The sequence below is a fragment of the Carcharodon carcharias genome, chromosome 1, assembly GCF_017639515.1.
Source record: "Carcharodon carcharias isolate sCarCar2 chromosome 1, sCarCar2.pri, whole genome shotgun sequence".
Taxonomy (NCBI): Eukaryota; Metazoa; Chordata; class Chondrichthyes; order Lamniformes; family Lamnidae; genus Carcharodon; species Carcharodon carcharias.
This window is the reverse complement of record NC_054467.1, coordinates 264,792,024-264,809,223: the sequence shown is the minus strand read 5'-3', so window position 1 is coordinate 264,809,223 and position 17,200 is coordinate 264,792,024. Positions and strand designations below refer to the sequence as shown.

Below are 17,200 nucleotides of genomic sequence, written 5' to 3'. Positions count from 1 at the left end.
GTTCTGGCGATGAGGCATTCTGCTAAATGACTTTGACAGTCTGCTCGGGGAACCATCCCACAGGATCCACCCTCTCCTTTTCCCTCAGGGCCTCTAAGACATTACATCCCGACCACTGCCTGATGGTCTAGTGGTCAAAGGTGTTTCTCTGCATAAATTTTCCCACGAGGGACAGGTGGTACGGCACGGACCAACTACTTGGAGCATTCCGCGGCAGCGTGGCCATACCCATCCTTCGCTACACCGGGGACAGGTAGAACCTCAGCATGTAGTGACACTTGGTGTTTGCGTACTGAGGGTTTACACACAGCTTGATGCAGCCACACACAAAGATGGCCATCAGGATGAGGGCGATGTTGGGCACGTTTTTTCCCTCTTTATCTAGAGGCTTGTACATCGTGACCCCGTGGACATGATCCATTTTCAACCTCCAGATAAAGCGAAAGATGGCTCGGGTGATCGCCACCACGCAGGAGTGTGGAATGGGCCAGACCTGCGCCATGTACAGCAACAGCGAGAGTGCCTCACACCTGATGACCAGGTTCTTACCCGCAATGGAGAGGGAGCGTCGCTCCCACACGCCCAGTTTCCTTTTCACCATAGACACTCGCTCCTTCCAGTTTCTAACGCGTGTCCTGGTCCCTCCGAACCATATCCCCAGTACCTTCAGGCCGTCAGCCCTGACAGTGAAGGGGACAAAGGGTCGGTCAGCCCATTTCCCAAAGAACATGGCCTCGTTCTTCCCACGATTTACCTTGGCTCCCGAGGCCAGTTCGAACTGGTTGCAGATGTGGATCAGTCTGCGCACTGACAGCGAACCCGAGCAGAAGACAGCGACATCGTCCATGTACAGGGAGACTTTGACCTGAGTGCCTCCACTGCCTGGGATCGTCACTCCTCTTATGCCCGGATCCTTCCTGATGGACTCAGCAAAGGGTTCTATGCAACACACAAACAGGACAGGGGAGAGAGGGCAACCCTGTCTGACTCCAGATTTAATGGGAAAGCTATCTGATTCCCACCCATTGATTGAGACTGCGCTCCTGATGTTAGTGTAGAGCAGTTGGATCCAATTGCGAATTCCTTCCCCAAACCCCATTTTGGAGAGCACATCCACCATGTAGGTGTGGGATATTCTGTCAAAGGCCTTCTCCTGATCCAGGCCGATGAGGCAGGTATCCACACCCCTGTCCTGCACATAGGCAATCGTATCCCTGAGCAGCACGAGGCTGTCAGAGATCTTCCTGCCCGGCACAGTGCAGGTCTGGTCAGGGTGGACCACCCATTCCAGAGCGGATTTGACCCGATTGGACAGAATCTTATAGTCCACATTCAACAGCGAAATGGGTCGCCAATTTCTAATTTCCTCCCTTTTCCCCCCTTGTGCTTGTAGATGAGGGTGATGATGCCTTTCCTCATGGATTCTGACATGCTGCCGGCCAGGACTCCAACCGGCAAGCTGTCGCTTCCGGGAGTTTTACTCTTCTCGAAGGACTCAAGGGCCTCCGGTCAGTTTGTCAGGAGTTAGCGGTTTGTTCTACATGGGTCTGTCAGCCAAACCAGGTGATAGCCAGTGTTAGCAGGGCCTGGGGGAGGGAGGTACTGCTGTTGGGTATGGGTGACCAGTGAGGTTCCACTCACTTTCAGAGAAGCAGAGAATGGTTACAGCCTAGAGGGAGGCCATTGGGCCCACCGTGTCCGTGCCAGCCCTCTGCATCAGGCACTCACCCGGATCCCTGTACAGAACCTGGATTGGGCTGAGAGGGGAATTACATCATCATCCACTGTTGTCAAGGCTCGGACCAATCACAACCTGAGTTCTTCCGCCAATGAGGTCAGACACTGACTTAATTCGGAGATGCTTGTTACCGATTGGCTGGTCCTACCGTCAGTCGAAATGTAGCCTTTTCCTGTTGGTCAGAGAGGACATCCATCAAACGAACCCCAGCTGCGATTGGCTATGATCATCCAGCCAATGGGCGCATGGCAGGACCGATTGGCCAGTGCTCCCGTCAATCACGGGCGGTCCGGTGCGCCATTGGCTGGCGCTGCGGCGGCTGTGGGAACCCTGCGCTTGTGAGTGGTCGGGCCCCCCTGCCAGTCACGGGGATGTGGGCGGAGGAATTCGAGTGGGGGAGCAGGGAGGGCCCCGGCTCTCGGCCTTCAATGGCGGACGACGACGGCGTTGCTGGTGGTGGCGGTTCCGGGTGGCCGTGAGGCGATGGACGGCGGCTGGACTCAGTCGGCGGGGCCGTGGGCCGAACCCCAGCAGCGGGAGGCCGGGCTCTCACCGCGCAACCTGACCGCGGCCAACCGGGCCCCGGGCCCGCGGGCAGCTCCCTTCACCCAACAGGTAACAGCCGAGGGGGCGGGGGCGGGGGCGGGGGTGGGGGGAGCTGGGCCGGTAAATATCTCCTGACCGGGGGGGAGGGGGGAGCAGGGGGAGCAGCAGCAGCAGCAGCAGCAGCAAAAGATGCCCCCCCCCCCCCCCTCCCCCAAACCGCTTTAATTAAACATCCGTGTCCTCACTTTAAAAAAGGGGCGGGGCAGGGTGGATGTGAATTTATGGTGCACAACATTTAAGTAAAACATCGGCCTTCTTTCTTTAAGAGCCATTGTGAAATAATGTTGTGCAACATTAATTGTGCACCAACGGTATTCTTGCTTTAAGAGGGGCATTTAATGCATTAAAGAAGGCTGCAGGTTTAAGTCAACTTCAGTTCCCTCACTTCAAGGTGGAATTGGAATGGGTGGTCGCAACGACAATTAGAAGTGAAATATCAACACCCCTTGCTTCGGGGTAGATGAAGCCACATCTTTCAGCATGGGTTCAAATGCCATCTCTGTCAGATCAAAGCTGTGGAGCCTTTACCCATCCAGTCACGAATGGCAGTGAACAAGATCAGACTGTCAAAGTCCTCGTCCCCGGTGAACGTGAGTGCCAAAAAAAACACAAGACAACAGGAACAAAAAATAGGTGGAAACGCTCAGCAGGTCCCGCATCCTCCACGGAGAGGGACACACTTAACGCTTCCGAGTCCGTGTGACCCCCCCCCCCCCCCCCCCCCCCCCCCCGTGATCATTCAGACTCGAAACGTTAACTGTCTTCCTTCCTCTCCGCGGAGGCTGTCAGACCTGCTGAGCTTTTCCAACCGTTTTTGTTTTTGTTTCAGATTTCCAGCATCCGCAGTATTTGGCTTTTTATCTTGGTGGCAAAAGACAAGGCTGAAGCATTTGCAGCCACCCCCAGCCAGAAGTGCCAGGTGGATGGTCCATCTCGGCCTCCTCCGGAGGTCCCCGACATCTCGGATGCCAGTCTTCGGCCAATGTGATTCACTCCACGTGATATCAAGAAACGGCTGAAGTCACTGGATACTGCAAAGGCTATAGGCCCTGTCAATGTGTTCCGGCAGTAGTACTGAAGACTTGTGCCCCGGGACTAACCATACCCCTAGCCAAGGTACAGATAACTACCTGGCAGTGTGGAAAATTGCCCAGCCATTTCCTATTCTCAAAAAGCAGGATAAATCCGACCTGGCCAATTGCTGACCCGTCGGTCTACTCTGAATCATCAGCAAAGTGTAAGAAGGAGTCATCAATAGTGTTATCAAGTGGCACTTACACAGCAATAGCTGCTCTTTGATGCACAGTTTTGGCTCTGCCAGGGTCACTCAGCTCCTGACCTCATTACAGCCTTGGCCCAAACTGTCCTGACTTGGAAATATAGCTATGTGTTGAAGGTGGCAAGGCAGATTGAGAAAGTGGTTAAAATGACATATGGAATCTTGGACTTTTTAAAAAGAAGCATAGAGTACAAGAGCAAGGAAGTTATAGGAAACACTGGTTTGACCTCAAGTGGAGTATTATGTCCAATTCTGGGGACCACACCAGAAAGGAAGTGAAGGCTTCAGAGAGGCTGCAGAAAAGATTCCCAAGAATGGTTCCAGGAATGAGAGTCTTCAGTTATGCAGATAGATTGGAGAAGCTGAGGGGAATATATAGAGTGGACAGGATAAAATTGTTTCCCTTGGTGGAGAATTCTAGAACCAGGGGACATAGATTCAAGATAAGTGGCAGAAGGTGTAGGGCTGACATGAGGAAGAACTGTTTTACGCAGAGGGTAGTGGGTGTCTGGAATTCGCTGCCCAAGTTGGTGGTAGAGGCAGAAACTTTAAACTCTTTTAAAAAGTACCTGGATCTGCACCTTAAGTGCTGTAAGCTGCAGGGTTATGGGCCGGTTGCAGGAAGGTGGGATTAGAAAGGGCAACTGGGTGTCCTTGGGCTGGCATGGACAAGATGGGCTGAATGGCCTCCTGTGCTGTAACTTTTCAATGGTTCTAAGCTGGGGCTGTTTTCCTTGGAGAAGAGAAGGTCAAGAGAAGATTTGATGGAAGTGTTAAGATCATAAGGAATCGACACAGAATAGATAGAGAAATCCTGAGGGGGCTTGACAGGTTGAATGCCGAAAGGGTGTTTGCCCTTGTGGGAGAGACCAGAACTAGGGATCAAACAAACATACGAAATAGGAACAGGAGTAGACCATTTGGCCCCTCGAGCCTGTTCTGCCATTCAGTACGATCATGGCCGATCTCTTTGTGTAATGATTTCCACGTTCCCATCTAACCCCGATAACTTGATTCCCTTGCCGAACAAGGATCTATCTACCTAAGCCTTAAAAATATTCAATGTCCCCGCCTCCACCATCTTTGAGGCAGAGAGTTCTAAAGAGACACAACCCTCTGAGAGAAAAATTCTCCTCATCTCTGTCCTAAAAGGGTGACCCCTAGTTCTGGACCCACCCACAAGAAGAAACATCCTTTCCACGTTCAACTTGTCAAGGCTGTCCAGGATCTTATAAACTTCAATCAAATCACCTCTCTCTCTTCTAAACTCTAGTGGAAACAAACCCAGTCTGTCCAACCTTTCCTCATAAGACAACTCACTCATTCCAGGAATCAATCTAGTAAACCTCCTCTGGACAGCCTCCAACGCATTTACATCCTTCCATAGAACCATAGAAAAGTTACAGCACAGAAGGAGGCCATTCGGCCCATCTTGTCCATGCCAGCCTGAGGACACCCAGGTGCCCTTTCTAATCCCACCTTCCTGCACCCGGCCCATAGCCCTGCAGCTTACAACACTTAAGGTGCAGATCCAGGTACTTTTTAAAAGAGTTTAGAGTTTCTGCCTCTACCACCAACTTGGGCAGCAAATTCCAGACACCCACTACCCTCTGCATAAAAAAAGTTCTTCCTCATGTCCCCCCTACACCTTCTGCCACTTATCTTGAATCTACGTCCCCTGGTTCTAGAATTCTTCACCAAGGGAAACAATTTTATCCCGTCCACTCTATCTATTCCCCTCATAATTTTGTACACCTCAATCAAGTCACCTCTCAGCCTTCTTTGTTCTAAGGAAAATAACCCCAACTTATCCAATCTCTCCTCATAGCTACACTTTTCTAACCCTGGCAACATTCTTGTAAACCTCCTCTGCACTCTCTCCAGAGCTTTTACATCCTTCCTGTAATGTGGTGACCAGAATTGCACACAATACTCCAGTTGTGGCCTCACCAGTGTTTTATACAATTCCAACATTATATCCTTATTTTTATATTCTATACCTCTGCCAATGAAGGAGAGCATTCCATATGCCTTCTTTACAACCTTCTCTACTTGAACTGCTGCCTTCAGGGACCTGTGTGCTTGTACACCAAGATCTCTCACTTCATCTACCCCTCTTAGTATATTCCTATTTATTGTGTAATCCCTGTAACTGTTTGACCTCCCGAAATGTATGACCTCACACTTCTCTATGTTAATATCCATCTGCTACTTTACCGCCCACTCCACCAACCCATCTATATCGTTTTGGAGATTATGGCTATCCTCTACTAGATAAGGAAACCAAAACTGCACATACTATTGGAGATGTGGTCTCACCAATGCCCTGTGTAACTGAAGTAAAACATCGATACTTTTATGTTCAATTCTTCTCATAATAAAGGATAGCATTCCGTTGGCCTGTTTAAAAAGAAGGGGGCTCCAATTTAAGACAGATGAGAAGAAATATTTTCTCTGAGGTTCATGAGTTGTGGAACACTCTTCACCAGAGACTGGTAGAGGTGGGGTCTTTGAATATTTTTAAAACAAAGGTAGATAAATTCTTGACTAACAAAGATATTGGGGGGTGGTAGGCAGGATAGTGGAGTTAAGGCCACAATCAGATTAGCCATGTTGTTAACAGCCTATTCCTGTTCCTAATTCGTATGTTAACTTCAAGAATCAGAGGACCCTAATTTAAGGCGGGATGAGGTAAGTTGGCATGGATGCAACGGGCCGAATAGCGCTTTTTCTGCACTGTAACAAATCTATGATTCCTTCACTATGGAATCAAAATCTGGGAACTCCTTCCCTAGCAGCACTGAGGTTACTTCAAGAAGGTGGCTCACCATCACTTTCCGAAGGACAATTTTTTTAAATTATCATTCATCATCACTGCTGTGCCCTAATGTCCAGGACATTAACTTCAACAAATGAGAACAAGATGGCAGATGGAGCATTACAAAGGGAAGAGTGAAATTACTCACTTTGATCGAAAGAATAGAGAAGTAGAATACTTTATAAAAAAGGTGGGAAACGTGTAAGTGTTGATGTTCAGAGAATTGAGTGCGTTTGTACAAGGAATGCAGCAAGTTAGCAGGCAGGTGCAGCAAGCAGTTAGGAAGGTAAATGGTATGTTGTTGGTCTTTATTGCAAGGGGATTGGAGGACAAGAATAAAGAATTCTTGCTGTAGTTTTACAGGGTTTTGGTGAGACCACATCTGGAGTACTGTGGGCAGTTTTGGTCTCCACAGTTAAGAAGGATATACTTGCATTGGAGGCAGTACAGTGAAGGCTCACTAAATTGGTCCTATGGTGACAGTTTGTCCTATGGTGAATAAATTGGGCTTTTGTTCTCTGGAATTTAGAAGAATGTGAGGGATCTTATTGAAACCTGCAGGGGCTTGATAGGGTGGACGCTGAGAGATTGTCTTCACTGGTCAGGGAACCTAAACTATTGGGGCACAGTCTCGGGTAAGAGGCCGATCGTTTAGGACTGAGATGAGGAGAAATGGCTTCACTCCAAGGGTTGTGAATCTTTGGAATTCTCTACCCCACAGGGTTGTGGATGCTCCATCGTTGAATACATTTCAGGCTGTGAAGGGCAGATTTTTGGTGTCTCAGGGAATTAGGGGATTTGGGGAGCGGGCGGCTAATTGGAGTTGAAGCCCAAGATCAGCCATGATCACACTGAATGGTAGAGCAGGCTCTGATCTATTCCTATTTCTTCTGTTCTTGCATTCCCTGCAATGTAGCATTTTCAGGGATAATTTCATTGAGCTTTATAGATTGGGAAAAGAATTGATAGTGTCGGTAAGGAACTCCAACATTTTTTTTCTTCATTTTTATATAATATGTGAGTGTTGCTGGCTAGGCCAGCATTATTGCCCATCCCTAATTGCCCGTGAGATGGTGGAGAGCCGCTGACTTGAACCGCTGCAGTCCACGTGGTGTAGGTACACCCACAGTGCTGTTAGGGAGGGAGTTCAATGATTTAGACCCAGTGACAGTGAAATAGTTCCAAGTCAGGAAGTTGTGTGTTTGGAGGGGCTCTTGCAGGTGGTGGTGTTCCCATGTGGCTGCTGCTCTTGCCCTTCTAGGTGGTAGAGGTCAAGTGATTGAAAGGTGCTGTGGAAGGAGCCTTGGTGAGTTGCTGCAGTGCATCTTGTAGCTGGTACACCCACTGCCACTATGTATCAGCGGTGGAGGGAGTGAATGTTGAAAGTGGTGGATCGGGTGCTAGTCCAAGTGGGCTGCTTTGTCCTGGATGGTGTCAAGCTTCTTGAGTGTTATTGGAGTTACACTCATCTGGGCAAGTGGAGAGTATTCCATCACGCTCCTGACTTGTGCCTTGTAGATGGTGGACAGACTTTGGGGAGTTAGGAGGTGAGTTACCTGCCGCAGAATTCCTAGCCTCTGACCTCTCGTAGCTATTTGAGTTCTGTTTCTGGTGAATGGTAACCACCAGGATGTTGTTAGCGGGGAATTCAGCGATGGTAATGCCATTGAATGTCAAGGGGTAATGGTTAGATTCCCTCTTATTGGAGATGGTCAGTGCCTGGCACTTGTGTGGAGCGAATGTTACTTGCCCAAGCCAAAATGTTGTCCAGGTCTTGCTGCATTTGGACATGGACTGCTTCAGTATCTGAGGAGTTACAAATGGTGCTGAACATTGTGTAATCATTGTGCAAACTGGAGGAACAACACCTCATCTTCCGACTAGGCACTTTACAGCCTTCCGGACTGAATATTGAATTCAACAACTTTAGGTCTTGAGCTCCCTCCCCCATCCCCACCCCCTTTCTGTTTCCCCCTTCCTTTTTTTTTCCAATAAATTATATAGATTTTTCTTTTCCCACCTATTTCCATTATTTTTAAATATTTTAAAATCTTTTATGCTCTCCCCACCCCCATTAGAGCTGTACCTTGAGTGCCCTACCATCTATTCTTAATTAGCACATTCGTTTAGATAATATCACCAACTTTAACACCTATGTGTTCTTTTGTTCAATTGTTGTTGACATCTTTTGATGATCTGCTTCTATCACTGCTTGTTTGTCCCTGCAACCACTCCAACCCCCTCCACTTCTCTCTCTCTCTCTCTCCACCCCCCCCACCCCCCCCCCCCCCACACACACACACACACACACACACACACACACACACACACACACACACACACACACACACACACACACACACACACTTTAAACCAGCTTATATTTCAACTCTTTCTTGGACTCGAACTCAAGTTCTGTCGAAGGGTCATGAGGACTCGAAACGTCAACTCTTTTCTTCTCCGCTGATGCTGCCAGACCTGCTGAGTTTTTCCAGGTAATTCTGTTTTTGTTTTATTGTGTAATCATCAGTGAACATCCCTACTTCTGAACTTATGATGGAAGGAAGGTCATTGATGAAGCAGCTAAAGATGGTTGGGCCGAGGACACTACCCTGAGGAACACCTGCAGTGATGTTCTAGAACTAACCACAACCATCTTCCTTTGAGTCCAAACTGAACGTCAGTGAACAGGTTATTGCTGAGTAAGTGCCGCTTGATAGCACTGTTCATGACCCCCTTCCGTCACTTTACTGATGATCGAGAGTAGAGTGAAGGGGCACTAACTGGCTGGACTGGATTTGCCCTGCTTTTCGTGGACAGGACATACCTGGGCAATTTTCCACCTAACCAGGTAGATGCAGTTGTTTGTAGCTGTACTGGAATAGCTTGGCTGGGGGTGTGGCTAGCTCCGGAGCACAAGCCTTTAGCAATATTGCTGGAATGTTCTAGGGACCCATAGCCTTTTCAGTATCCCATCTCTTCAGCTATTTCTTAATTTTTTTTATTCTTTCATGGGATGTGGGTATCACTGGCAAGGCCGGCATTTGTTGCCCAGCCCTAAGTGCCCTTGAACTGAAGAGCTTGCTCGGCCATTTCAGAGAGCAGAGTGAACCACACTGCTGTGGATCTCGAGCCACCTGTAATTCAGACCAGGTAAGGATGGCAGATTTCCTTCTCTAAAGGACACTAGTGAACCAGACGGATTTTAATGACAATCAATACTTGTTAACGGTCACCCTTACTGAGGCTATCTTTCAATTCCAGATTTATTAACTAGTTTAAATCCCATCAGATAGCGCGAGGAATTTAAATTCAGCGTCCCCAGAGCATGAGCCTGGGTCTCTAGATTATTGTTCAGTGGCATTACCACCACACCATCTGCCCAGAAGGGGAGATCGCATGGATTGAATCCAATTGGAGAGGAGAGGAATCCAAAGGAGAGGTCCTGACCCCAATGAGGGGTCAACAGCTCCAGGGAAGGAGAGGTCCTGACCCCAGTGAGGGGTCAACGGCCCCAGGGAAGGAGAGGTCCTGACCCCAGTGAGGGGTCAACGGCCCCAGGGAAGGAGAGGTCCTGACCCCAGTGAGGGGTCAACGGCCCCAGGGAAGGAGAGGTCCTGACCCCAGAAGGCAGAGTGTTCCAGATCATCACCACTCAGTTTAAAGTTTATTTCCCTCATATTCCCCATGTATTTCTTGCCCAAAACCTTAAATCTGTGTCCACTGGTCCTTGTACCATGAGCTAATGGGAAGAGTTTTTCCCTAGTCCAGTTTATCCAAATCCACCATAATCGTGTTCCCCTCTATCAACCGCTCCCTCAACCTCCTTTGCTCTGAGGAGAACAATCCCAGCTTTTCCAATCCACCCTTGTAGCTAAAATCCCCCATCCCTAGAGCCATTCCAGTAAATCTCCTCCCCACCTTCTCAAGGATCCTCACATCCTTCTGAAAGTTTGGTGAGCAGGAGAGGACTCAACAATCCAGCTGTGACCTAACTCAAGCTTTAAAAACGCCCAGCATAACGTCCCTGCTTTTTTACTCCGTGTCTGTATTTACTCAGGCTGTGCTTTCAGCCACTCTCCCAGTGTGTGTTTCCAGGTTGGGGCCGTGTTAGGGGACTGGGAGAGCTCTTCCAGTGCCCACACTCTCTCTCACCCTCTCCCTCTGACTCACAGGTTAGAGCTTTGTGCCCCGGGATCAATAACCAGCGGTACTGGTGTGAGACAGGCCACTGCTGCGGGGAGACTGGCTGCTGCACTTACTTCTACGAGTTGTGGTGTAAGTAACGTGGCTGGGCTTGGGATCACTGACCATCCCAGTAAATCAGGCTAGGGTCATATCAGAGCAGCACAGAGCAAATGGGGACGGAGGAGATGGGGGGAGTGGGGTAGGGGGAGTGGGGGTGGGGGATGGGGCAGGGTGGAGTGAGTGGGCGGGAGTAGGGGCAGGACGGAGGGGCCGAGGTGGAGGGAGTGGGGGAGGGCTCGGGACGGAGTGAGTGGGGGCGGGACGGAGGGGGTGGGGGAGGGCAGTGGGGGAGGGCAGTGGGGTGGTGGGGGTGGGGGCGGAGGGTGGGGGAGGGGGCGGAGTGGGGGAGGGGGCAGGACGGAGGGGCCGAGGTGGAGGGAGTGGGGGAGGGCTCGGGACGGAGGGGGTGGGGGAGGGGGCGGAGTGGGGGAGGGCGTGGAGTGGGGGCGGGGCGGAGGGGGTGGGGGAGGGCATGGGGTGGTGGGGGTGGGGGCGGGGCGAAGGGTGGGGGAGGGGGCGGGAGTAGGGGTGGAGGGTGGGGGAGGGGGCGGACTGGGGAAGGGCGTGGGGTGGAGGGAGTGAAGGTTGCAGGGCGGTGAGTTGAGTGTAGGTGGTGATGTGAGGGTGGGTTAGGTAGAGTGGAGCCGCAGTGACACCAGGAGTTGGGGTTTGGAGGGTGGGTGGGGGGGGAAAGCGGGGAACAGGGGGTGTTACTTCATACTTTGTAAGGTATGGGTGTGTCTGTCTGCTGACTGATGTTTTGCTGTGTCCCCTCACAGGGTTTTGGCTCCTCTGGACTCTTCTCATCCTGTTCAGCTGCTGTTGTGCTTATCGCCATCGCAGGACCAAACTCCGCCTCCAGCAGCAGCAACGTCAGCAGGAGATTAACCTCATCGCCTACCACGGAGCCTGTAACTACCCCGGCTCACCCCTCGATCAAAGTGAGTGCAAACTGTCCAGAGCAGCTCCCCCTCCCAGCTGACCTGACCGTCTGTCCGAACCCCTTTCCTGTCTGAATCCAAATCTCTTCACCCTGCTCCTCTTAAAACCCCCTGGCCCCTCAACCGAACTATCCGGACCCCACCCCATCCCCGGATCTGTCTATCTCTCCTCCTCCTCCAAACGCCCTCCCCCTGAACCCCCCTCCTCCCTGGATCAGAGTGAGTGCAGACAGCCAGAAGCCCATCCCCCTCCAAACCCTGACTCTCCATTTGGCAACGTGAGTTATGATAATCTGGAATGGGGAAAAGGTTCAGTAGTAACTCTGACTGGATGGGAAGGAATTTTCAGGGAACTGGCACTAATTGGGCAGCTCTTTAAAGAGCTGGTACAGGCCTGCTGGACTTGATTGGGAACTAATTTAAAGGCCATTGACGATGAAGTAATGAGCTGTGATTTAATGCTTAACTGGTGCCCGTCTCACACGGTTTTCAATCCTTTCCTCAGGACTCCTGGCTTCTTTCAAGCTCCCTGCCTATGAGGAGGTGTCAGCCCAGCCCAGCACTCCTCCTCCATCCTACACTTCGATCCAGGGGATCAGGGCTGAGCTGAGCCCTTCAGTCAGCTCCAATAACTGCACCAGCTGCTCCTGTAGCTCCAGCTCTCCCAACAGCACTTCCGTTTCTGACACCAGCACCTCCACTGACCCCAGCACCCCCAGTGAGCCCTCGCTCTCCAGCTCGGATCACCCCGCTGAAGATGTCGATGTCGCTGTGTCACAAGCCGTTCTGTCCTGCTCCGAGGCGGATGAGGAGGATGAAACGCGTTCCAGACACAGGCGCCTCACCGGAGACTCTGGGATCGACGTGTGCCGTTGTCTTGTTCACGGGGATGACAATGAGGACTGCACTGAGGAGAGTGGAAACTTCCTGCACGACAGACAGGGCTGTGTAGGAGAGCTGCTCCAGCCTGCTGATTCTGCCAGTCTCTGCTCCTGCCAGCTTCCTGAGGAGACCCTGGCTCCCATCTTTCCCGTGTGAAGGGGAAACAGAAAGACTGGGAAACTCGACAATGCATTTAAACAAGGGACCAGATTCCTGGGGCTGTGGGACCAAGGAGATAGTCACTAAAGCTCTCTTGCAGCCTCACCTTAGACCGAGATGCTGCAGGACTGTGAATATCACTCCATATTGGAACTATTTATAACCTACAGCCATCTTGAGTGCTTAGCTGCAAAGGAAACCATTGAACCCTGGCGCACAATCCCACCCTCTGCCAACTCCCATCTGTCTTCCCACCTGTATCTCTCCCCTTCCCTTCACGCCTGAGTCTGTCTCTCTCCTCCATGCCTGAATTTCTCTCATGCTGTTTCAGATGCAAGATCACATGCATTGACACTGATCTCTCGTCTCTCCTGCTGCTGTGATTCATATCGTTCCTTGGGCTTGAGGGGTCTTGTCTGAACCCGGTGTGAGATATTTAAGTTCCTGCTAATGGTGTTGATTTAACTTGTGTTAACAGTTGCTAATAGAGAGTGGAGTTGGCAGGAGGGGAAGAGGACCACACCTTCAGTCTAAAAAATCTCCACGGTTTGCAAACTCAGATCATGAAGTAATTGATTAAACGGAAGTGAAGCTTATGTGAGATGATTTGAGCTATTAATGACCAAATGTCATTATTGTTATTGTGAGATGGAGCTTGGTGGATTCCCACACTCAAAACCAAGAATCCAGGGAGCCTGGCGTAGAGTTTGGAGTGGAGAGAGGATCATGGATAGGTGAATGAGAATGTTGCTGCTTCTGTTAACATCTTTGTGTTCTAGTCACTTCCTCTGTTTTACTGTAAAGCTCTTCCATTCTCAGCATTTGTAGCTATAGGAATATGACCTCCCTCTGTCTGAATCAGACTCCAGGATGTGTGCTTTGGTTCATTAGTTTTAAGAGGGCTAAATAAATGGCTAAGGAAAATTTGATGTATTAGAATCTCGCAGCAGAGATGGAAGACATTTGGTCCATTATGTCTGTACTGGTTCTTGGAGCTATTGGATTAGTCCCACTCCCCTACAAAATATCCTTACATAGTGAGTTGTTATTGATCTGGAATGCGCTGCCTAAAATGGTGGTGGAAGAGGATTCAATAATCTCTTTCAAAAGGGAAATATGTGAAGGAAAAAATTTACAGGACTTTGGGGAACAGAATTAATTGGATATCTCCACAAAAGAGCTGGCACAGGCTTGATGGACCAGATGGCCTCCTTCAGTGCTCTATTATTCTATGAAATTCTCCTTTTACAATTTTTGATCCAATTATCAACTTTTGAAAGTTATTATTGAATCTGCTTTATCTATTTCTCTCCAGTACATCGCTGGTCACTCAGCTGAGCATGAGAAATCTCCAGAAATTCCAGCCCTGTTTTTTTTTTGCTTTCTGTCCTAATTTCCTTGATGTCCTGTTTGTGGATGAGCCTTTAACAACTTCGACATCGAGGGATGGGCAAAAGCTGAAGCCTTGCCAGTGTCGTCAAGGTCTTGAGTGAAGAAGGTCTTGAGTGAAGGACATGCATTTCTGTAGCGCCTTTCATGATCTCAGGATGCCCAAGAGCAATTTACAGCCAATAAAGTACTTTTGAAATGTAGTGACTGTTGTTTAAAGAAGTGAATGTGAGTGCAGCAAGATTCACAAACAGTAATGTTATGTCTTGATAATCCGTTTAAATTAACTTTGTGGAGAATTCATCTGCTTTTCTAATAGTGGCCTGGGATCTTTTATATCCACCTAATGTTTCACCTGAAAGACAGCATTGCTGTTCTCCCTCTATTGTATTACCATGTCAGCCTGGATTATGGATTCAAGCCCTTGGAGTGGGACTTGACCAGTGTCCTTTTGACTAAAATGAGTTCACTCACCCTAGCTGACAGTAAGACTGTGTTAGCTGACTAGAGTGTTCATAGCAAAAAAAGTGGCTGCCTCTTGACATGTAGTTGTAGTGCAACCAACAGATAGCTCTGGTCAATCACACCACAGTCAGGCAAATCCTGAAGGACAGTTGGGTTTCCTCATAGAGCGAAAGAAATTATGATGGAAGCTGTTGCTAAATGTACCTTTACCAGGTGCCCATCCACCCTCACTTCAGAACCCTGCAGAGCAAATTCTGTGGTCCACATGGTGCAGGAGCGGGCTCAGCTTTACCGAATGTGTGAACAGTCCCCTTCGCGGTCCTGGATTCAAGATTCTATAACGAGGAGCCCCTTCACTTACAGAAGGAGGGGGGGGGCACGAAAAGTGTCATACTGGACCCAACATCTCTCTCCACAGATGCTGCTAGGCCTGCTGAGTTTTTCCAACATTTTTTAATATAGGAGGAGATTTCATCAGGTGAGTCCTCTTCTGTCAGTGGGGATGCCCCAATGGTTCCCAGAGCCATTTCACCAGAATGTTACTGGAGCTAAAAGTAAAATTAGGGTTGCATCAGTGAGCTTGTTTCTCCTGAGTATAAAGGATAATCTGATTGAGACGATTAAAGGATTTGATAGTCCCCTAGAAATGGGAGAGATATTTAATGAGTACTTTGCTGTAGAAGGGTACAGTAGACTAAGGGAAGATAGTGTTGGGGCTTGATGATATATTTAAGAAGTCAGAGAGAGATGACTGGATATAGCTCATAGAAATTATAAGGATGGGTTTCAGAGGACTGAGTGCCAATGGAGTACCCATCTTTATATAGGAGACTGAGCTAATCCAGGTAGTTACAACTTACAATTACAGGCCAGGGACAGTTTTAGTCTTTTAAGGATGAATAGTTAGAAATAACTAGCAGAGATATCAAAAGGGCCAATCATATGCCATATACCTCAATTTGGTTGAGGTAACAAATGTGGTAGATGCAGTGAAATGCAATTTCTTATTTAGGAAAGCCTTTGCAATATCACACCAGAGGTTACAAGATTGAGACATGGAATTAGAGAGAGACTAGGTAACTGGGTAAGTTAGAAGGTGGAAGAGAGTTGGAGTTAAGGCAAGTGGCACCTCTGCTTAAATGGTAAAAGGATTGGATGGAGGGGAATTAGAGCTAGATCAATTAGGGAGTTAAATCAGGATGTACTTTACACACACACGGGTAATGTGAATCAGGAACTCCTCCCCACCTCCAAAGTTTACTCTTTCATTTGGAGATGGGCACTGCTGACAGTGCCAGGATTTGTCACCCATAATGTTCCCCCAATTGCCCTTGAACTGAGTGACTTGCCTAAGAGTCAGCCACATTGCTGAGAGTCTGGAGTTACATAAGGCCAGACCAGGTAAGAATGGCAGATTTCCTCCCTCCCCTAAAGGATATTAGTAAGCCAGATGGGCTTTTACAACAATCACATGGTCACCATCACAGACCAGCTTTATATTCCAGATTTATTAACTGAATTTAAATTCCACCAGCTTCCATGGTGGGATTTGAACCCATGGCCCAGGGCCTCTGGATTACTAATTGAGACATTACTGCTATGCCACCATCTCTATGGATGATGGAAGTCAGTTGGTGCTTTCAAGACAGACAGATGTTTTGTTTTGATCAATGGATCCAGGCCAATGGAGCAATGATGGGTATATTGAGTTGGTCTATGAAGCCATGATCTAATTGAATGGTAGAATAGGAGGGGCTGAATGGCCAATCTCCTCTAGCAATAAGACAGGAGGAATAAAGAACAAGCTATAACCTTTTCCAATATCACCTGCAAATTTCAACATCACTACCTCTGCCTGAAATCCAAATCAATGAGAATAGATGTTGAAATTTGCAGGTGATATTGGAAAAGGTTATAGCTTGTTCTTTATTCCTCCTGTCTTATTGCTAGAGGAGATTGGTTAAGAGTCAAATAGAATCCAGTGACAGTGTCTGGTGACAGGAGTGGGTACAGGGATGTGCAAAGCAGAGATTTGGGGGACAGGGTGATCAGGATTGCTTTCAAGAAAATGCTAATGGAATTCTAGTTTCTTGTAGCAAGAGGTAAAGAATACATAAAGCTGGTGTTTTGACCTTAAACCCTTAATTAGAGCAGGTGCAGTATTGTGCTTCAGACTACAGAAGGATATTGAGACTTCAGATTTACTCAGGTTCAAGGAGTTTATAGAGTTAGGAGATTAAATGGAAGAGATTTCAAACAGTGCAGTAACTGTTTCTCTCAGAATTGTGAGTGATTGAAGTAGAAACTGTTTCGATTCAAAGTCAAGTTGGAGAGTTGGATGGAAGAGGAAGGCATGGGAACAGGTGGATGTGATTAGGACTTTTTGCTTGAATGGAGGGTAAATTCCATTACAGACCGGCCTGTTTGCATGTTCATGTTAATAAAATTAACAATGGAGTGGGAACAGTAAGAGAGGGAGGCACATACAATCAAGGATGGATATTGAGAGCATTGGGTCAGAGTGCTCAGCAGCATCCTGACTTACTGCAGCACAAGATCAACTCCCCTGGTGGGGAGGTGGGGGGGGAAAGAGAGTCCCAGAGGCGCTTGTGCGCACAGGAAGGAGGGGGAGATGATGATGGAGATCCAGAACGGACACTCCATTGTCCAGGACA

The 17,200-nt window shown here is 48.7% G+C and overlaps 1 protein-coding gene across 2 annotated transcripts; it reads left to right on the top strand.

Annotated features, from left to right (window-relative positions):
• The first annotated feature begins 2,109 nt into the window (after positions 1-2,109).
• On the top strand, positions 2,110-14,263 carry LOC121281851 (WW domain-binding protein 1-like). 2 transcript variants are annotated; one of them, XM_041194916.1, is made up of 4 exons: positions 2,110-2,353; positions 10,617-10,719; positions 11,469-11,630; positions 12,136-14,263. In XM_041194916.1, exons 1-4 carry the CDS (start codon positions 2,222-2,224, stop codon positions 12,666-12,668), a joined length of 930 nt encoding a protein of 309 aa, XP_041050850.1. In that variant the 5' UTR covers positions 2,110-2,221; the 3' UTR covers positions 12,669-14,263. The 2 variants fall into 2 exon arrangements, with proteins under 2 accessions (XP_041050850.1, XP_041050861.1); XM_041194927.1 differs by lacking the exon at positions 2,110-2,353 and adding an exon at positions 2,736-2,934.
• The last annotated feature ends 2,937 nt before the right edge of the window (positions 14,264-17,200 follow it).